The following is a 22,632-nucleotide window of genomic DNA, read 5'->3' as shown; positions in this document are numbered from 1 at the left end:
CGGTTTCTCCCCCCTCCCCAGTCGCAAAAAGCAACAAGTGCAAAAGCAAACGTTACCCGTGACTTGGTACGCGCGTTCCATTATTAACCCGCGCCGAGAATTTCCGCTGTTCGCAACGATTATAAATTATGCAACGAAAGTATTTTCGTGCGCTCGTTATTCTCGCATGCGCCGATGCCGTATCGTTTATTTTTGTGGCTGTTCCTTTTTTCGATGTTTGTCGCCTGTGTTCGGCGTGCCCGCACCTTTAACAGCGATTCGATCGAAACGATGTAAGTACAGACTTGCTCGAAATTGTTGGAGCTTCGATCGAAGCGACGCACAATTATTTTCATTGCATTTTAAATTTCTGTTTGTTGTCTGACGTTTCGATGATCTATATGTGTAGCATAGCTGGGCTTTTAATTTAGTAGGTAATTGCAAAGAAACATATTCCGTTGTAATTTATTTAAGATGGTACACTGATTATGTTCACAGGCTTTGCACTTAAAATGAGCTGTATGTACAAGTTATTTTACTCAAAATTTAACTTTGATTATGTTAACATTCTCACCGATAAAAATTAGCTGTCTTTTATTCAATATTTACATTTAGTAATATAGATATAAAATAATCACTTCACTAAACTTTAATAATTATTTATAATAGCGGCTTTGAAATCTTATTTACAAAATACTAAATCAAGTGGAAATAACTCTATTTAATAATTTTCTACGGCTTGAAACTGTTCTTTGCTAATTTATCTATTTCGGGCTATTGTTATCGTCATCACGAACTAGCTACCCCGTATTTTAATTAATGGGGTTGAAAGTCCAGCTATGCCACGGACGCTGTTTCGCGGCCCCTTGCACGTTCACGCGAAGCGCGTAAACTTTGGTGGTGATCGTTCATTTCTGCGGTAATTATTCAGACATCAACGAGTGTTTGTTGAACAACGGACACGGGCCTTGTCAGGACACTTGCCGGAACACCATAGGCGGCTACGAATGTTCTTGCGACGGTTTACAAGACTCGGTGCTGTCCGCCGACAACCACACGTGCCAGGACGCCGGCCCGTGCAGCGTGAACAACGCGGGCTGCTCCCACACATGTCTGTCGACGATGGGCCGGGTGTTTTGTCTCTGTCCGGACGGTTTTATCCTCGAGGACGATTGGAAGACTTGCCAAGGTAATACAGAATTCTTACCTCCACATTTTTTTCCCCTCCGGTTCCCATCCCGCCGCAGTTCTTCCTCGCGTCTTTTTTCGCCCCGGGGCCGAGCTCTGTTTTATCGTCGACTCGCGGGGGAGTTTCAATAATCCATTCGAAACGGAATGCGACGAATATTGAATCGCCGGGGAGTTCGCGCGAGACGCTGCGACACCGGTGTAACTCCGTCTCGCGTGAACCTGCACTTACGGTAATGTAGACCGACTATACCTCTCGGCCATAAGTATACGCACATGTAGCAAACAGTCGAATGGATCGAAGAATATCGCGACAGCTTTCAACAGAGTTAACCCCTTCCCGTACTTTAGCGAGTCAGACTCACGATGAAGATTTTTGCCCAAACACGAATATCGCGAGTCAGACTCGCGAACAGTTACTTGGGCCAAACATAAACATCGCGAGTCAGACTCGCGAACAGATACTTGGGCCAAACATAAACATCGCGAGTCTGTGTCGCGAACACATACTTGGGCCAAACGTAAACATAACAAGCCGAGCTCGCGGACTGATTTTTTGCCCGTTACGCTCGTGACTGAATGTTAGTTCCTCTCAGTACCTCAGAACAGTTAGTCACGATTCTTGTCGTTGCTGTTACGAAGCAGTTCAATTATTAAAATTTAAGAAACCCCTTCAAAATGCAAGGTACGAAAGTGTGTAGTGAAGGCCGTGATATTTTAGTATCGCGTAAAATTGACTATATCACAGGCATTACGGGCATCTACATTTCGGATCGTATTGCGACTGTATACAAACATCAGTCTGGTCTGTTTAGCGCGCGTTGATGCGGACCGCTCGGGCCCGAGTTTCGTCGAGCTAAAGGGCACGGGAAGGGGTTAAAAACAGTTCCTGCTGTTTTATAATATTTTAAAAGCAACAAGGTAGTAAATATTCTGAATTAACCCCTTGCACTATCGCTCCTTTCATGCTGTGACGATTAGCACTTATTCGTGCTTAATAATTTTCCTAACAGGACCAGACAATTTTCTGCCTTTTTCTATACTTTGGTAACGGAAGAATTTATTCGTACTTCGATGTAGCAGAAATGAATAATATTCATATTCAGTAGATCTTGCGTAAAATCTTCACTACGAGTCTGACTCGTTATTACAGAGCAAAGTGGTTAACGTGTATACTTATCTGTTCTCGATAAATATATTATCGTTTGAACTTGTTCGAAGAAGGTTCTCGATTGTTCTTCGCGCGCCTCTCGCGAGACCTCTCTCTCCCTGGACGTTCTAAGATAGCTCTACCTCGCTGCGACATGCTTTTTGTCTTATGCTCCTCTCGCGAGACCTACCTCGATACACTTTCTGACATAGTTCCACCATGTCCCAAACAGATTTTTCAATATTTATCAAGTTACTCTCGCGAGACCTTTCCCGATGTACTTTCTGGCGTACTTCTACTATGTACCGGAAAGATTCTCCATTATTTTCCTAGCTACTCTCGTGACACCTTCCTCGATGAACATTTTAAAACGGCGCTTATCTATTCCAATTCTTTGACTGTTTCTACTGCTGCTGTTGTCAGAAGTTTCTCAGCCTCTAAGATAGTTCTACCATGTTCCAAAAAATTTATTCACTATTTTCCATGTTCTTTGCTTGGAACCTTGCCAAATGAATGTTCTAAGAGAGTTATAACCTGTTTTATGATGGTTTTTAATTGTTTCTTTTGCTATACTTTGTAACACTTGAATTGAAAAGGAAAGACAATATTCTAGGTTATGTATATTATGTTGCATGTTACTATACAACCAGTATTATAATAATTATTTTTATGTTTTAGTCTTTCAGCTCTGTTTTCTGGTTCGAATTCGATATAATGGCAATAGAGCTGAGCTAATAATATTTTGCATTTCTCTCGTTCCTTTCATTCATTTTTCAAAGAACGTTTCAGGGTACTTCAAATTTAATCCGACTTATCGCAACTCGCAAAGTTGTAATTCCTATGCGCGGCAAACTGTGTCTACAGTCTCCTAGTAATTCCGTGCAATGTTCCATTTTCGTAGATACCCGAGAAAATCGCGCAGAATTTTATCCTCGCGACGCAAGCTCGCCCCGTATTAAAATATTAATGATTAATAGCGCTTTATTAGGTATCCGTGGAATCTCGCGAGAAGGCATCTCGAGGCGGCAGCCTCCTCCCGTTATGAAATATTTCCTCGAACGTACTGCAACACTTCCCCAGGAAATTTCCACGCAGAGCCATAAACAAAACGCTATGACGCTGAACCGCGTAATCCACGGTGCTTATCAGCGCGACGATAAGATCGAAATACCGATGTCCGAAAAATCGGCACGATCCGCCGTTTGATAACCCGTTCGCGGGGCGGCCGGATAGCGTTTCATGAAATTCCGTCGCGTTTGGGGTTTCCCGACGGAAAACGGGATTTGCATAATGCTCGTTAGTGTACTCGGCGTGGTCCGCTCATTAGCGGGACCATAAAGGAGAAAATAAGAGAACGAAACCGATCATATTTATGCCTATAAACTACCGTATAAGGTAACGAGAGTAACGATGATACGAGACGGGCGCCGACAGCGCGGTCTAACCCGCGCCGTCATTAAACTTAACCCTACGTTTAAGTACTGCACACCGAATACGGACTGTCGGATGTAATTAGGAGGGATCTCGATTACGAAATAATTACGCGTTGGTGTAACGAATTGGACACGCGGACTTGCGTCGAAGCTCGAGATATCGGTATTGCGACGGTACTGGCATGCTTTTTATCGGCTATTTCTTCGGTCTTTCTAGTCCATTGTACTATAATATATATTATACTATAGTATAATAGTTATCAAGTGCAGGTTCATGATCGGTATTATTTTGCTATCGATATTAAGTTAGCAAATATCGAAACTGATATGCAGTACTATAATTGCAATAATTCCGAGGTTGGAGAAACGATTATCATATTCATGATTACTGTAGATTGAAATCTTAGAGACATAAGGGAGAATTTAATAACAATGTTACAATTTCTTTTACTTTCAAAAATTATTGAACGGAGAAATTTATTTTTCCGTCATTCCTGTTTTTTATAATCGATGTAAGAAATTTTTATTTCGCAAAATGGCGTGACTCATACAATATTATAAAATATTGCCTTGGGTACATATTTCGGTTTAAGTATTGTAACGATTTGTAATAAAGAAATTTATTCGAATTATTCAAATAAAAAATATTAAAAATTACTATAATAAAAATGACAAGTTTTACCAAATTATTAGAATAAAAACTTATTTATATGAAGAATCACTCGACTAAATAATCATTTAACTAAAGAATAATTCGAAGGAAACTCATTAAAATTAATAGAATAATTAATTACGAATAAAATATTCGACTAAAATGAGTTCACCCGAACAATTGCCTTAGTCGAATGTTTTATTCGAATTGCTTCGAATAACCTCGAACCCTGTTATCAAAATGATGCTGCTTCGAATTCACTGATTTAGTAAATCCGAAGGGAAACACAGGATATTCTGCGCTTCTTTTCCAGACGTGGACGAGTGCGCTCAGCCCGATTTGCAGACCGAAATGTGTCGATACGGTTGCATCAACACTGCAGGATCCTATCGGTGCGCCCAGCCAATGGAGCTGAAAGATCAACCGATACTAGACAGCTTGTCGATCACCTGTCTGCCGGGCTACGAGGCCACCCCCGACGGAACTTGTATCGGTAAGTAGTTTAATCCCTGTAACCAATTTAAGGGGGAATCGGATTTCCCGAAAGCCACCGCTCCTCTATACCTCTCCCGATGTAATAATATTATCAAGTTGGCCGTCGCCGGAGATGGAGCCCTTTATTTTATTCATTCGGTAACATCGATTCTTTTCGTCATGACGATAAGAACTGTTTCATCTTAACGGTAGAAACTAGACAGGTCTGGAGGTTATTTTAAACAAATTTAGGGGTAGTTTTTTTAGAGGTTAGGAACCCGGATTGCATCGCTTGATATTAGAATCCGATAGATCAGAATTTTTATACATTTCTTATTTGTTTAACAAAAAGTTGCGATATGTAAATAATAAAAGATCGATAAAGATAATAATAATAATAGTAATAATATAAATAATAATAAAATAACATTAATTTCGTATGAGAAATTTGGATCACATAGGGTCAAGAGAAATACTCGACACCTGTTTTCACCTTTTTCAGACAGGTAGACAGACAGGTTCTGTGACTCCGCGCTCTTCGACGTATAAATTGCGGTTTTTGACATGACACGAGACGCAAAACGCGGCTACACCGATACGTTAAACGCGAAAATAAGACAAAAAAGTGTTAAGAGCTGTATCAAAAGGGTCTAGCGATGCAGATTGAAGCGTTCAATCTCCAGTTTAATTGCCGAAACTTAAATTATCCGTGGAGTCTTCAAACAGATTTAAAGTTTCATGAAAAATTCTTGCCCCCACCCTTGTCGACGATAATTACTTTAACTGAAGTGGTTCCGCAGAAAGTGCTGATTTCGAAAGAACTCATTTTGAAAGTCGTTACAACGCGTCCTGTCGTCCATAAATTGTCCCTAATTTTGCTAGCTACAAAAGGGTAACTTTTATTATATACCGATAAATGTGAAAGGTATTTCCGAATAAATTCAGCAAAATTCGTATTCCGTGAAACCATGAGTGAAATGAAAATTTCCTGTGAACCTTGAAATGCGTGGAAATATGCGAAAACGTGTGAAAATATATGAAAATATATGAAAATATATGAAAATATATGAAAATTGTTTGAACATTGGGACAAGCTCAAAGTTCTCAAAAATTGCGAGATCAATCGAATCGATCCGAAGCGTAACAATGCCTTAACGAAAATCCATTCGCCATATCAGAGCAGGCTGATTCCGTAATCCGCGCTGAAAATTTGAAAAATCGTCAAATATTATTTTGTCATCTATATTCGTTGACTCGGTCGCGCAACGTTACGAGCAAATATTTTAATCCGTCGATCCGCCTAATCTGGAACATTTGTACACGCGGGTAGATAAATCGTGATTTGCATTTAATCTCGCGTTACCGAACCGAACTCGGCGGAATTTATATTTCCATGAAAATCCGCGATTTAATTGCGACACGCTTCGCTATCGAGAGGGACGCGCACGCGGCGCTCGCGCTGGCGAACTTCGCCGGGCGTGCTGCGTTCTTCGGGGTCCGAGCGGATTCGTTCACGGAACGCGGAGAGATCGTGTAACGACGGCGTTCTTCAACGGCAGTCGTAATTGCATCTGTCGTTCATTTCGTGGCGCAAAATTTCAGAACAGCCAACCGATGGATAGCTCGATAACAATTCCCTGGAGGGAGATGACCGACCTAACGAGATTCTGACGGCCGCGCACGGTCCTAGTCGAGCCCCGTAATACCGTTCTAGACGATCCGGGTCCGCAATCGAATTAGCCTGCACATGGATCCACTCCGTAGGCTAGTGGCTTACACTATTGCAATATTGGATAGCGACTCTGTATCGTCAGTGCCCAAAAACTATGACGATTAACTCTGTTCTTGGTCTCTGTCAATTTTGATCACTCGGCTGCGAATCTTCGTGGAAAATTGAAACATAATTTTAAAGGGTTACTTTAAAGAGGAAAAAATTGGAAAATTGTTCACTCTAGTTTATAAGCTGCGCGGAAACGTGTTTTTTGGTATACTTTTTTAATAAAACTTCTAATGAATTTTAATCACACTATTGAACTCTTATTAACCCTTTGTCGTACTTTAACGAGACGGACTCGTGATGAAGATTTATAATAATAAGAAATTATGTACGAATTCGTTCCTTTAAGTAAGAAACAAATTTTATTCTCTCGTCACAAATATTTAAACATTCGTGTGGGTGTAAGCACACAATAAATATAAAATTCCTTTTTCTTCAAAGAAATTAGTGCGATCGAAAAAATTCGAGTCATATTAATTGCAGAGAAAATGCTACAACAAAGGGTTAAATTCTTCTGTCATAAACGCGATATCAGGTACGATATTATTTCATATCTACTTCCGAATAATAACAGGGGTATTAAAATTCTCTCTTCTCTTCTAATAAACTGAAATTCATGGATGCTTATCGTCGCGATCGTATGTTACTTGAAATAATTTCCTGCGAACAGGTTACCCACGATTTCGACGCTTTGTTTGAACGTTGTTCGGCGCATTAAATTGCACGCCCCGTTGAAAACAAGCGGGAAACGCGATTCCGACTGTTTTTATAACTTTAATTGCCTTTGAAGATTCATCCCCCGTGACCGTAGCTGTTCTCCGACTATAGTAATTCAGTCCGCCCCGGAACACCTGACAAATACGACAAAATTTCATTGAATGCGTCCGTTCGTACCGCGCTGACACTTTTAGCGGTCCGCTAGCTGTACAAATAGACTGCGGGTCTTTATGGAAATTGAAATTTCCATAGGTCATCTTATGCAAACCGGGGATGACAGGGAAATTTGTTTGGCTAACTGGAACGTCTCTGCTGCGAGATTAGAATCGGAAGAAAATCTTCCGTCTGCAGTCGGGACTGCGGTAGGTTAATATTCGAAGAGTGGACGTTTGTCGTAAAAACGTGACACGGTATGGTTAGGGTCGGCTGTAATTCTATTTTTTAATTTTTCGTCGTATTTATTAAGGTAATTTATGCACATAATTTGCGTAGAATATTTAAAGAATTTCTGTAGGATTTCTGTAGAATTTTTATTGAATTTTTATTGAATTTTTATAGTATTTTTATTGAATTTTTATTGAATTTTTATTGAATTTTTATTGAATTTTTATTGAATTTTTATAGTATTTTTATTGAATTTTTATAGTATTTTCTCATGTGAATTTTCAAAAACAAGACACTCCAGTAACAATGTTCATATTCTAGCCCCAAATGGAATATTATCGCGAGAAAACCCTAATTTCTCTTCTTGGCCCTTGGTTTATTTATTACGTCTGGCATCTTAATTACATCCAGCCGTACACGTCGTCCAGCATGGCGCCGGTTAAAAACTATATTAAATCCCGATTCTGTTCGGGACGGCCGAACGAGCTCCGTCGCGTCGGCCTCCGCCACTTTGCAAACCAACTCGGCGGGACTATTAGTATAATCGAATTAAGTTTACGACTTAACAAACGTTTGCCTTCCGCTGAATTTAACTAAGTCGCGACGCCGGCTAATGGCCTCCGCCCTCGCGAAAGAACGTCGCTCCACTCCCAGCGTGAATAATTCCGGAAAATTGTTGAACCCTCCGCGCGGCTCCGCATCTTCGCGGGGGCTGATTTTCCCGGATTTTCTGTTTAAATCTCGGGGCCCGGCAAGCTCGGGTACACAAGAACTAAGACACTAATGGAGGTCGGGGATACGCCCGCGTTCCCAATGGCGATGGCTGTAATTTAATGGCGATTAAATTGAAAGGGACTTGGGCGAGCGAGAATCATCCGTGGTACAATTTCAGTGTCGTCTCGCGATCTCGACGCGAGATCCCCATTGAATTTTCGTGTTCTTCGGCGTTGTATTTCGTGCGATGCGTTTGTCGAAGTTAAATATAGTTTGTTAAAGCCTTTCAACCCCGTGCGTCGTCGCGGGTCGGAGTTGAATGTAATTCTTTTATTATTAAAATCGAGGACCGGAGGAAAATGAAGACACGCGGGGAACAGCAATTGTTTCGTCCCGTCGGACAATTTACCGGAGGCGAAAAAGCAGTCGCGGAAGAAATTACGGTGCAAAGAGTCAAGCGAGTCTTCCACTGCGGAACGCTTTTTCTTTTTGTATTTTTTGCCATTCGGTTTTAAACTTCTCGGGAACAAATATCTTCGCTATCTTTAACCGTTTGTAACTCGTAACAACGTCAACCGAATTCGATAAAATTTTCAATGTAAAATATAAAATTTGCAAAATACATTTGTGTTATAGCTCAGGGAAATAGTGAAAGATCTTTTGTATTAATTTTGTCGTTCCAAGTAGGAGCAAAATTCAAGGAGAATTTCTAATAATAATTTAGTCAGAATACATTAGTCTTCATACAGTAAGTTATTCCTTTTAAAAAATAATTCGCGTCATTCCCTCCAGTTTGAAAAAAGCTATATCGCTATAAAAAGGTGTCCGAGTACCATTTTTACTCACAGTATAATTTTTAATGTTATTATTAAACAATCAAGAAGCAGATCAAAATGGCGTACAAGACACTCGTTTAAGACCACGAGACAATTTTTCGCATACGTCGCAGACAATGTGCGTGCATAACGCGAGCGAGTGTCACGGTCCAGTCACTTAAGGGGCTAAAATGGAAAGCAGAAACGATCGGGGTCCTTGGATGGTAGAAAGGCGGCTCGGAAAAAATCTGCGACGCGCTCGGTTTCCGTCGAAAACGGCGCGGCGACGGAAGCCCGCGCGAGCGAATCGTTCCGTAAGGACTCGGTGCCGCGCGGGGAACAGATTTTCCGTCGTCGCGCCTCCTATCATAATATTTGTCGCTTCATCGTTCCACGGTATCCCGTAACGAGCGCGGCGTGTCAATACTCGAAGCCCGAGCTGAGCCGCGCCGCTCATTTAAAATCCCAAGGCCGACACGGGGACGTCGCGTCGGAAGTCGCACGTAACTCGGTTCCCTTGTTTGCCGTATTCTCGATTTGCCACCGTTACTTTGCATTCAAAGCGGTTTTCGCGCCGGGGTCGTCGAGGTCGGCCCGCCGAGAGAAAAGAGAATGATTTAAGGGGCTTCGTTTAAACGCTCCTCCACATTCCGAATTCCGATTACAAGTTGACAGCGCGCCGAGGATCGGCTTCGCAAACGTTTTACGAGAGGAGCCCGCGAAAAAAACCCGAGAATCACGGCGTCGCTGGGGCAGAGAGGTTAGACACTGCTCGATAGCCAATTACGATGCTTTATTTTATTTTCACGTATTATTAACATCGCAAATTCCTTAAAATTAAATTAAAGTATAGTATACAAATATACAAAGCACGGAAATAAAATATTCTTCCAATTTTTGTAGACTGTCTTCGCGAAATTTTCTTCCTTAAAAATTGTCTTCTTTTTTAAAAATTTATAAGACATAAAATTTATAGTACTACATTAAGTATTAACTTTTTATTCTGCACATGCATTGCAAATATACCTTCAGATCCTTGAGAAATGTCAATTAAGTTGCCGAGGTTGTTTTCAGTAGCATAACTTCTGAGCTTCGCCACCAGAGCACGGTAATTGGTTACTTTATCGTACGGCGCGGACTCCGAGGATTCATTACCAAAATTATACTCGGCTTATTGTCGGGCTCCGATGTTTCGGTGGACAGCAAGAGAAATTAGAAGAATTCGTGGCCAGTAATTTTCCTGGTGGTTCCACGGGACGCGAATCCGAACGAAATTTAATTTCGAGCAGCTTTCTCGGTAAATCTCTTGGACGTCGGGCCCGTTAATTCTTTCAACCCCCGGAACATTATCGTATGTCATTCTACAGTTACGCCTACAGTCATTCTACAGTTGGAATCTGATGGAAAGTTTTTTGGCTCGAGCTTGGACACCCCTTGCGCCCGGATCACCTAAATCACGGCTGATTTATGCCTGTTTTTGGGAAGAGGTTATTTTTGTAAACAACCTGCAAGAATCTCTTCTTGAAAGATTATCTTTTGGTGGATTTATTTATGGGGATTTGGTATTAGTCACTTGCATTATTTCACTTTATAAACGACCTCCATCTTGGTTACAGCGAAAAGGAAAAATATCGGCAGTAACAATTGAAAAATTGAACTCGATACACGCGATGAAATAAATCGACACAGGCTTTATTAACAAAATTATTTATTAACAAAACGCAAGCGTACGGAATCGTGTAAAAAATTTGCTAAAGGAAACATTCGTCTCATACGCTATTCAATGCAACGGCGTTTTTTATTTATTTTATTTATCTCAGCTGTTACAATACAACGAAGATCTTCCATTTAACATTGATTGAATAAAGTGAAATTCATTCGTTATAAAGTGAGATCCGTTCGTTATAAAGTGAGATTCGTTCGTTACAAAGTGAAATTTTTCTTTCAGGTAGCACAGCCTGCGCCTCTATCCGTAACTTTTAACAATGCCACTATTGACAGCGTTATCTGTTCGCACGACACATTGTTAGGTTGTTTAATCGCGATCCCGGAACGTTGAATCTCTTTGTGCGATAGAACTTCGCGATGGATCCGCCGCTCGTCAGAGAATGTTACAGCACAAAGCTATCGTTTATGGGGGCATTGAGTTTCAGCGTAGAGTAGGTTTAAACAATTTCGAGTTCGGGAATAGTCGGTCAGCGTAATTGTAATTTCAGCGCATGTCAAATTCTTGCACAGAAGCTTCCATTAACGTGCACTGCTACTACTGCAGTTGGGGAACTCGTGCGCGAGGAAAGGATGGATTTCTGTCAAAGGTTCAACGCTATTTCTTATAGCTGATAAGTGAGTTCTACGATGGAAAAACCGAAGCACTCTGTGCCAGGGTGGACGCCCCAATTTACCTCCGAATTAAAAACGTATATAAAAGAAACGTTCTATATATAAAGCGAAGATTTATGTTTATTTATTTTAGTTCATGAAGCAAGATTTATAGGGAAGTATTATATTTTTTATTTGCTAATTGTGCTGAATATTTTTCAATTATTTCAGTATGTCTTGTCAAAAATTGGAAGAAAAATGCTTGCTGAAGATTTTCGTATAAATTAATTATTAATGTATATTGTATAGCGAGAGGATTTATATAGCTATGATAGAATACTGTAATAAAATGGAGCTCCAATCATGCATATTTTTATATGTTTGATATAAGCTTGGAATAGAAAATAAAAATTATAAATGTCAGAAAAATCGAAATATATTTGTAGCGCATTAAATTAAAATTGGAGTACATAATTACAGAATCAGCAAAGAAAAAATTAGTTTGAAAAAATTGGGACATATATTCTAGCATGATTTGCTTGCAAACTAACAAAACAAAATGATTGCAACGAAAAAAATAATTAATTAATTAACTTTATTCAGCCTTTATTCCTCTTACTAAAAAACACGGCATATGAAAAATTGTTTAGTTCCATATTCAGCCGAATATTAACAATCCTAGTTATATTCTAATAATATCAGAGTCTTTGAGCTTCAATAACAGACCACGCGTGTCCCCCCTCGCAAAATTAAGATGGCGAAAACAATCATTCCGTTTGCTCGCTCTCTAATTAGTTCGGATAATTGAGCTTCTACCGTGGCAACCCGGAAACGACTTCGGGGGCGGCGCCTCAACTTCTCTATCGAGTGCTCTTTAGCAAGAGTTTCGTAAGTTCCCGTGATCCGGGGCAACGGGGTAGCGGTAGAAAATGGTCAAAATCTGGATAACTCCATCATCTAGAATCCGGGAGTCTAGAATGTTAATAAGACATCGTACGGCCGCGGTGCACGGGGAGGGGAAACCGTGAAAGTAGATACTCTCGTTCGCCACAAGTGGAACGGAAGAGTTATAAAACATGCGGATGAAATGCAAGCTGCACAAAGCGAAGAACTTGATATACGATCGCGTTTTCATTGATGACATCGATATGATCGCGGGGATCACTCGAAATCAACGATATCCAATTTCTCGCTCCATGCATCTTCCACTTCACCCGCATCTTTTATACCGTACCCTACGGTGTTCCCGGTAAATGGCTGTTCCCTTTACAATATTTTGCTGTCCGCGGTATTATTAACAATCGACCGTAAACGGACTTGTTAACCTCGAAATCTGACAGAGACTTGCATTTTAGAATTTTATGCGGTTGTGAATTTGACTTTGGATTTCACGCTTTTACGACAAATATGATGAAACGATTTTTATTTTTATAAATTACAGGGTCTAGTCATCAAGATGACTGTAGAAAATTATCAAATAAAATAAGAAACATCGCAATCTTCTTCTTTAGTTTTCTAAGATTGCAACAATAGCTTATTCATTTGACTTTCGTTACTCATAATTGACTTAAACAATTTTTATTTTTATAAATAACACAGTGTAATCATAAAAATAACAGTATGGAAAATTATCTAATAAAATAATAAAAAGCAAAATCTCTTTTCATTTTTTAAGATTGCAACAACATTCCGTTCATCGACAACGACTATTTCGATATTTCGTTTCACCCCCATACGCCTATAAATTGTATAAATTTCACGTCTATTCGAATATCTCGCGGCGATTTTTTGTTCTCGCCGGCTCGTTACTTTCCCGAATCAATAACAACCGGCGCAGGCTAATCTTCCCCTACGACAAAAGCAGTAACCAGAGATGCGAATTACATTTCACCCAATTTCCGCGGACAATGGCCGCGGCCGCGTAAATTATCCTTTCGCAAGGCGCGGAACATTGTGGTCCATCGCCTTTATATTTTTAACGGTTTGAAGTTCCCATCGGAAGTCTCGCGAATATTCGGGCATTTTTCAGCGCAGCCCTCCCTTTTTCCGCGGGTCTCATTTCTCGGCATTGTTCTTTTGTCCGAACGGCCCGGGCGTTTTAACAGCGTGTTTCACCGGTGGCGTTGTTATAACCTCCAGGAAAATTGTTACAACGGTTTACGTTTCGCGAACGTTTCTTACCGGCCCGGCACATACCTTTCTCACCTTTATGGAGCGCCGCGCATTCAGTTTTCCGAGTATCTCATTACCGGTTACCTCGCAGCGCGTGCCCGCGGTGATTTTTTATTTTTTTGAATCGCCGCAACGAACGCGGGACGATTCGCGCGAGCACACCTGTCTCGCGTACACAACTATTTATATTCGCTTTGAGATGTTCTAATTTTTAGTTTTCTCTCTTTTGAGAGAGAGGGAGAGAGGTCGCGCTCTCAAAACGACACGGTTTTTTCCTGGCCAAATTAGACAGCCGACGAAAGTCAATTGAAATTTGAAACGCGCTTGTTAGTTAAAAAATGAATGATGGCTGCGACGCGCTCAAAGCATTCGGAACTAGAAGCTGGAATAAAAGCTCTTCCGTCGGGTTTTGTCCCTTTATTTTGCAATTATTCCGATTGTGTCTCGAAATGTATTAACAGTTGAATACTGAATTTTAAGCAAAATAAGAATTACCCGCGTTAATCGCGATATCAACGAAACGAAAATAGTATTAAAATGTCTTTTCTGTTTCAACAATTTATCTTTAAATTAACGTAGTATTTTGAAATTTTCATGTCACTAAATTCTTCGAATCTCTTCGCAGCTAATTATTATATTAATTAATGAATTCGACGCTAGTTTCCTTTTTCCCGCCGACGAAATTGTTTATTCGAACGTCGCCTGCGATAAATTCATACGAAATTCACGGATACATAAATTTGTCGAATATTATACGATATTATTATATATTGCATATTTATGTCCGTTTAGAATATTCGTCATCGTTCATCTAGAATTTATATCGGCAGATTTCGATTTTTAACGATGCCCGAACGCGTATATTTTCGCATTGTGTTTCGCCGAGATCCGCCGGTAATTGTACACCGGCGAGCAGAGACTATTGTTCGTCTCGGTGAAATATTAATTGTGATTAAAAACGCGCGGGATTCTTTTTTTTTGCTGTAACGAAGTCGTTATAACATTATTGGCGTACGTGACACGGTCCGCGTGGAAAGTTTATGCCGCCCGTTGAATTTTCCAGCCGGCCGAGCGAATGAATCGCGGAGCCGAACTGATCAAACATATCAATGTGTACGGTCGACTAATTTTGGCGGCCATGTATTTGACATTTGGTAGGCGTAATGCATTATGCATATACACCCGGTATCATATATCCTCTGTTTGAGCGTCAGCATTTAAATTTATTTAGATAGCGAACCGCAAGTATGGGCTAATGTAATTGCTACACTGTAATTAAACGAATAACCGGGAGCGTTTAATCGATGCATGTAGTGGCAAATATTAATGTTGAACGGTGTTCTCGATAAACGAGAACATTGTTTACTTAGGACGTTGTCTTATCGCGCATCACTATTTTCTACTGTACAGATAATTATATATATAAATTGATAAAACAAATTAACAGTGACCAATTTTACATTTCATTTTTATTATCGATTTTTCTGTGTTTGTAAAACGTATTAAAATCATAGAATTGCATAAATGATGATAATAAAATTCCTTTGGCAAAAAATCTGTCGCAATAAATTATTTACGTGAATTTTCTCTATTTTCTCTCTAATTTCAAGAGGAACGCGCATGCATTTTTGTAAATATTTAGTTCCTCGATTAATGTTGTAGAATTTATTAGTTTATTACAGGATGTCCAAAAGTTACTCGCTATAGGCAAATGAGAGGTCCCTTAGATGATTTGAAGTAACTTTTTCCTTAGCGCTAATGTGATCCGTAGCTTTGTTTACGAGTTATTGACGAAAAACAGTAACCAATGAGAAGCAAGCTCGGTTGTCGCTACGGAGCCCAGCCAATGAGCGGCCGAAGCCCTGTTCCGCGTATTGACTCACCGCCTTGCACTGCCTTACGTTAACCGAGCTCTCCTCTCATTGGCCAGTGCTTTTCGCCAATAACTCGTAAACAAAGGCGCGGATTACAATTCCGCTAAGGAAAAAGTTACTTCAAACGACCTGAGGAACCCTTTATTTACCGATTTCAAGTGACTTGATTATTACATTATTTTTATTACAATGTAACATGATTATCTATTTAACAAGAAGATATCAAGTACCATGAAACTTCAGTCTTACAGAAACGTATATATAATCAAAGTATATATATATATGTCATTTATTAATGAATTTTATTTAACATTGAAAATCGTCGAACAATGCTGCTCTCGATTTACTAATGTTCCTCATAGTTATAGGATTCCTGCTTATCAAAGTCGCGTCGGTGATTTCGACGTTGCCCTTAATGACGAACACGAGAGAAAAGCATAGGGGCGCGTGGGAAGGAGATGTATTATGCATACCTGTAGCAGGTAACCGAACAAGGTCACCGAACAACGTGCACGCGGCCCTTCATAAATCTAATAACGCGCTACAATCGGGCTGCACGACGCCCCGGTGTGCAAACTGCATTAAAGTCTATCGTACATGTATAAACAGGGGAGACAAGAGTGTGCAAATTAACAAATTAATAATTATCGATATCGGTAAAACGATCACTACGGCTCTGTTACGTAATTTTATTTATTTAGAGAGCCATCTCGATGGCCAGGCGGCGGTTCTTTGTGCAAAATAAAAATTGCTTAATTTAATCTTGAGAAATATCTTTCTTCTTTTAATAATAATAATAATAAGAAATTAATGTAACAGTATCTTAAAATTATTCTAATGATCTTAAAATATTATATTAAAAAATCTACAGTCAATTTATGACTATAGTCAATTAACGCTTTGTACATAGTGGATATAAATAACCTAAAACGCATAAAATCCGCAGTGTATTAATAACCACACTTAATTAACGCTTTGTGCAGATTGGCTACAAATAGCCTGGACACCGTTTCCTGTATAATTTAACATTATTTAAGACAATGCGATTTCTAATTGAATTATAGTCTCGCGGTAGGAAACAGCAACGCGAAAATTCATCTCTCTCTCTCTCTCTCCGAAATGCATCTCTAAAGGTATTCAATTAATTTGCATAGAGCTTGAGAGGAAGGAACATTAAATTCCTAACGAAGTTCGCACGACTGAATTAATGAGAGCAACATTGATGCAACATTCACGGTGGGGCGCCCGGGCGAGAAAATATTACTTTTTGAGGGAAGAATTTCAAGTATTCCGGAACATCTTCCCTTGCAACAGGATGCTGTAATTGTAGCCTGTCTTTCATAATGCATTTTCTCCACGCACCTGCTGCACGGTTAGCGGATCGATGCCCGCCATATGTGCCAGCCCGAGCAGCGCCGAGAAACAGCAGAAAAAGTATCGTGGTACCGAGAGTGTCTTCGGATTCTCTCGAAACTTTTACAATGAATAAAGTATTGTGTAACGCGGCCACGCTGTACAGCGTTTATTATACTTTCAAATTAACGTCAAATTCTTGTCGCATCATCGTCAGTAAATTGCCAGGATTTATGGGATTTTTATTAATTGCTAGAAGCAAATTTCGCGTTTTAATTGTTATGTGAACTGTAATATGTTATTCTGGAGATTTTTATGTTTTTTAAGAGGTTAATTTTCAGATAATAAGATAAACAAGTATAATAGATTAGATGTAATGTTTAGTAGAAACAGGGACTAAATAAAAATTTGTTTATCCTTTCAACGATTAAAAAAGATGTTAAAATATATTTGTATTTTAAATAAATTGTAAAAATAATGTTAGCGTCTTTGGGAATAATTATAGTACTTATCATAATCGGAGCATCAGATGTAGCATTCTCTCTTACAACTAATACAAGATTTTGATAATTAATTTCATCATTATTTTCATGAATATTAAGAAATATTTTTACTATTAACCTTAAAAAGTTTTAAAAACATTACTTTTTAATTCTTTCATCACGCCAATCAATCGCAATATTTCCAAACAATTTTTCAGGCATTTCCTAGTAAACTAAGCCCCCTAACATAAATAATTAAAATCACTTAAACTATTTACAAAAAGGTTACTACATTCTAAAAGGTATGCTACTTTTCACAGCGACTGTACTTCCCAACACCACGAAGCATTCGATTTTTGTGGGCTTTCAAGACAATTCAATCTCGCCGGATCATGTTTAAATAAGAGAAATAAATCCGCTTTTAGGACTTGTAGCCCGTGAAACCGTCGCTCTCCCAAGAAGTCGAACTATGCGGACGTTGAGCGACACACACCGGGCAACATTACGACGACCCGTATCTGCTTATTTCTTTTGTGAACGGGGGGAGCATCCATTGTGTGTATCGAGCACTAAAATTCCTTTTATGCCCCGTATCTCTTTCGTCGTGGATGTATTCAGCAGCGACAAAAGTAAAGAGAAGCGACGATAATCAAGCCGTATTCTATCGGTACCCTGGAAAACCCCGCCGGTGGATCCGCGGCGACGCGGGCGAAAGGGACGACGACGACGACGACGACGCGCGGTACTTTGACCTTCCATTCTATCCGAGTATCATCCGTGTTGCGGATATATACGCGCGGCGCGCGGCAGACGACCCTCCCGCGCGTATACACCGACGACGACGGGTCCCCCCCTCTCCGCGTCTCTGCCGGGGCAGAGTTGTGAAAGCGACGGAAGTCGAGAGAGGAGGCACTCTTGGCGGTCATTGAAAGTGCTCGAGGCAATCGCAATCCGGCCGACCCTTGTACCTCTATTTCGGTCAATTTAGCGTCATCGCGTGGACAATTGATCGGTCGGACGGTGGCGTTGCGTCGAAGAATGCGAAATCGTTCGGGAGAAGTCGTTACTCGGCGTATGAAAAAGACCCCCCTCCACCGATCCCTTTCACCCGGCGCGGCGCGGCGGCGGCGGATCGCTATGGGACAAATGCGATCACCTTCGGCTCAATGGGTATTCACGAGCGTTCTACGGTGAATTACGGTGCTGCTTCGTTTCAGGACAAGGTCCGGCTGCTGGCCGTTTACTAGCGTGTGTATGCGGGAAGTGCGCGCGGTTGTCGCGGATGTAGATTTCCGTGGCGTGGAGCAACGAGATCGGTGATTTCGGAGGAAATGCCTCGGATTTTCACGAAATTGGGACAGCGGGGAACTCGAATTTGTTTAATGTTTATGCACGGTTTCTTTGGAAATTAGTCACGGTCGATCAATCAATTTATTCGTAAATGAAGAGTAGATAATGAAACATACATTGACCACAGAATGACTGAGTAAAATAACACGATAAAAATAGAAACGGTTAAATAACATAATGAGATGTTAACATCAATTTTTACCATTTATATTGACCATAGATTGACCAAAGAGAATTCTAAGAAAAAGAAATAAAAATGAACTAAATTCTAAAAGAAAAGACACAAATAACCAAAACTATAAAGAAGTATAAAAGTAAATAAGAATTAAATATTACTATTGATAATGTAATATTAATAATTTAATGCTAATAATTTAAAGTTAATAATTCAATATTAATCATTTAAAATTAATAACTGGTGCTGCCGTTCCCTTTTCCAGCCAGTTTGCGAAATCCTCATCCGCCCCGATTTTACAATTAATAAACTGATTGGTCCCCGAGTAGCAAACCATTTATCGATCGTCACAATTAATTCGAACATCTAGAAATACAACAAGGTTGTCAAGAACCGTCGACTCCAGTGGAGTCCACTAGAAACCACGGCCTCTTCCTAGAAGCAATTGCCGCGCAACGGCTAAGCACCGCGCGCGCGCGCGCGCCAATGAAAGAGCGAAACAGCTAAAATAATCGGCTTCGATCTCGAGCGAATCTTGTCACCGATCAATTGCAGTTCGATGATCAATTACCCGCCCCTCCCCCCGTGGTAAGAGTTTTCAATTGATTTCCACTCGGAACACGTCACGTTATAATCCGATATACATACGTATACCGTGGTTCGTCGTTCGGGGTAATGCGGCGGTTTCGTTACGGGGACGTTGGTAAACCGAGCACGAGGCTGATCCGGGGGGGGGGGGGGTCTAAAAATTTTATAAATCGTTAGACGGGTAGATGGGACAGGTGGGACGGCCGCGGCACGGAAGACATTTTGATTCCGTTCGCGTATTCCGCCCAGCATTTAATGCCGGGCGATGCGATTCACATGCATGGAGGTGTCACGGGCCGCAAGGGCTAAGGCAGTTCCGCGCGTAGTTGCGGGATTCTTTGGGATTTTTTTTTATGGAGATTGTCGCTGCTGGCACGATGCTGGAGAACAGTAGAAAACGCTGGTCATGTGTATTTTGTAACTGATATTAAAATAATAAGAAGAAAATATTATAATGTCTCTTAAATGAGGATGTAAATTGTTGAGACCTCTGTTATGGAACAAAAAAGTACGAAAGAAAAGTAAAAATTTATTTACATTATATAAAAAAAAGTATTAAATTATAACTGAAAATTGTTATTTATTTTGTACAAACAAATTAGTATTTGTTGGCTTGTATTACATAACAGTTTTCGCAATAGAACGACTAGGTCAACTAAATGCTTAATATGCAGATGTACGTCTTGAAAGTTTTGTGTTTTATTCAATTTTATATATTAAATAACTGAAATTATGGTACTTGTGAGAAATGATAGATTCTTCAGGTGATTTGAAATAACTTTTTCCTTAACGAAAATGCAATCCACAGCTTTGTTTAAGAGTTATTAACGAAAAACACTGGCGAATGAGCTTGGCTGACTGAAACTATACTTCCTCTCCTCATTGGCTCTCGAGCCCCTCGCGTCACCCGATCTCGCCTCTCATTGGTCACCATTTTTCGTTAATAACTCACAAACCAAGCCACGGATTGCAATTTCGCAAAGGAAAAAGTTACTTCAAATCCCCTCGGGAATTCCTTCTTCCCAAAAATAAAATTTTTGCGACAACCTGTATATCGTCACTTACCTCTACGATTAATCGATATCGAGTATCAAACAACCGTCTATTTGCCAAATTGATTTTCGTACGAAATTCCCAATGGAAATACTCTCTGTGCCTAACAAACGGAAATTTTTCTGGCCGTAGATATCAACGAGTGCACGATAGACAACGGCGGCTGCATGGAGGTATGCGAGAACACGGACGGCGGTTTCTTCTGCGGGTGCGACGGTGACGAAAAAGCCCTGTCATCCGACGGGAAGTCCTGTGTGGGTAAGTTTTCCTTGCCGGGGAACCGTTCTCCTTCAGCCGGCGCCTCGACCCCCTCCGTTTGACACCCAAAGGACCATACATCATACGCGCGTCTGGGAAATGCAATATGCCCGGCCGACGCGAGGGAAATTTCACGACTACATCGTAATAACGTTATCGAGGATGAACCTTTACGTGCGAGCCGTTTTTTCCGGATAAACGACGCTCTGGTTTTTTTCCCCCCCCCCCCCCCCCCCCCCCCCCGTCATCCTCTCTCCCCCGAACGTCGCGGCTCCCCGGTCCTCGATTAATACGCACGCGGCCGAGAGTAATACGTTCTCTTTATTATGCCGCGCCCTCGAGACCGCGATAAATTCGTCCACGGTTTCTTCCTGCCGAGATTAATTAGCCCGCCGTCGCGCGCGCGCGCAAACCCCGCCCGCGCGCCGCTGCTTTCGATCTCTTATTTTCGTTGCTTAGCTTGTTTGTCGAACCGCCCCCCCAATTAGCGCGCGTTTAGCACGTGTTAGATGTTTACGGTGATCGGTGAATCGGTCGGGACACAGAGTCGATTTCGTTCGAGCGATGATGTACAGGGTGTAACGTGAACCTTCTATAGCACGAGTTTTGTAGGCAACGTTTGAAAGCGTTTCTGTAAAACGAAATTAGGGAATGTAAAGGGTACGTTAACCCTCTGAACTGTAACAAAACCAGTCGCGATTTTGTACGTAGTTTAGTAAATAAATACTATTCATTTCATGTGAATCGAAATCTTGATTCATTTGTTATCGGAGTTTAGGAATGATAGTGCATGAAAATGGAATGGTAATAGCAATAGTTTAATGATAGTATAATTTAATAGTAGTAAAGTTTTGCATTCATTGTGTAAACTATTGTATTTTGTTTGATTTCTGTATTTTGTTCTATTCAGGTTTCATTTCCTGAATTATGGACGGAGATATAATAGAAAAGCATTTATTGGATGAAATTTGAAAAATATTGACAAATCGGTATGCGAGTTTAAAGTAACGTTAATTCTAAGCTATAGAGGGTTGCTATTCAAACACCTTTTAAAATGGAATAATTGTTTAAAAATTAGATCACGCGATTTTAGTTTTTTTTATTGATATGTAACACTATCTTGTTCATTAGGTACTGAGTAAAAACATTGTTAGAAAAATTATAATTGTTTTAAATGACCGAAGGAGGTAAAATATAATTTCAATACTTATACATAAACTTTTAAAGATACGATAAAAGAACTGTAATTTTTACTATCTTTAATCGTTTATATATATAATTTAGAAAGACACTATTACTTTTTTTTCTGTCATTTCTGTCAATAACAATATTTTTTAGCAATCCTTTCACTCTTTTTCTTCTAAATTAAGTTAGTTTAAATTAAATTAGTTTAATATTTTTAAAAAATTGCAATCATTTGATCCAATTTCAATAAATTTATTTCGTTTTAAAGGACATTTGAATATTATCTTTACTCGCTGTATAACATTGCAAAGTATGAATCGCGTCTTCTGCATATTCTTTTCCTAAACATATCAAAATTTCATGGATGTACAACGTATAAATGTTTCTAATTATCTCTTCTTTTTAAGCACTGTAACAAGCATTGTATGTACGATATTATTATACGATATTTTCTATGTAAAATTATTTATAGGATTATTTGATAAATATAGAAAAATAAAGAAACAACGGAGCCACGTAACTTGCACAACTCGAATAACA

The 22,632-nt window shown here is 40.0% G+C and overlaps 1 protein-coding gene across 5 annotated transcripts in view; it reads left to right on the top strand.

Moving 5' to 3' along the window:
• LOC144476208 (uncharacterized) overlaps positions 1 to 22,632 on the top strand; it is an 83,621-nt gene that overhangs the window by 36,800 nt on the left and 24,189 nt on the right. For all 5 annotated transcript variants that reach the window (XM_078192880.1, XM_078192881.1, XM_078192882.1 and 2 more), the window contains 3 exons: positions 911 to 1,168; positions 4,716 to 4,895; positions 20,782 to 20,907. In XM_078192880.1, coding sequence (XP_078049006.1) covers positions 911 to 1,168; positions 4,716 to 4,895; positions 20,782 to 20,907 — 564 coding nt within the window. The remainder of the gene's footprint in view (positions 1 to 910; positions 1,169 to 4,715; positions 4,896 to 20,781; positions 20,908 to 22,632) is intronic.

Source organism: Augochlora pura, chromosome 10 (assembly GCF_028453695.1).
Source record: "Augochlora pura isolate Apur16 chromosome 10, APUR_v2.2.1, whole genome shotgun sequence".
NCBI classification, from domain to species: Eukaryota; Metazoa; Arthropoda; class Insecta; order Hymenoptera; family Halictidae; genus Augochlora; species Augochlora pura.
The sequence above is the reverse complement of the archived record's forward strand: the minus strand, read 5'-3'. Positions and strand labels throughout refer to the sequence as shown.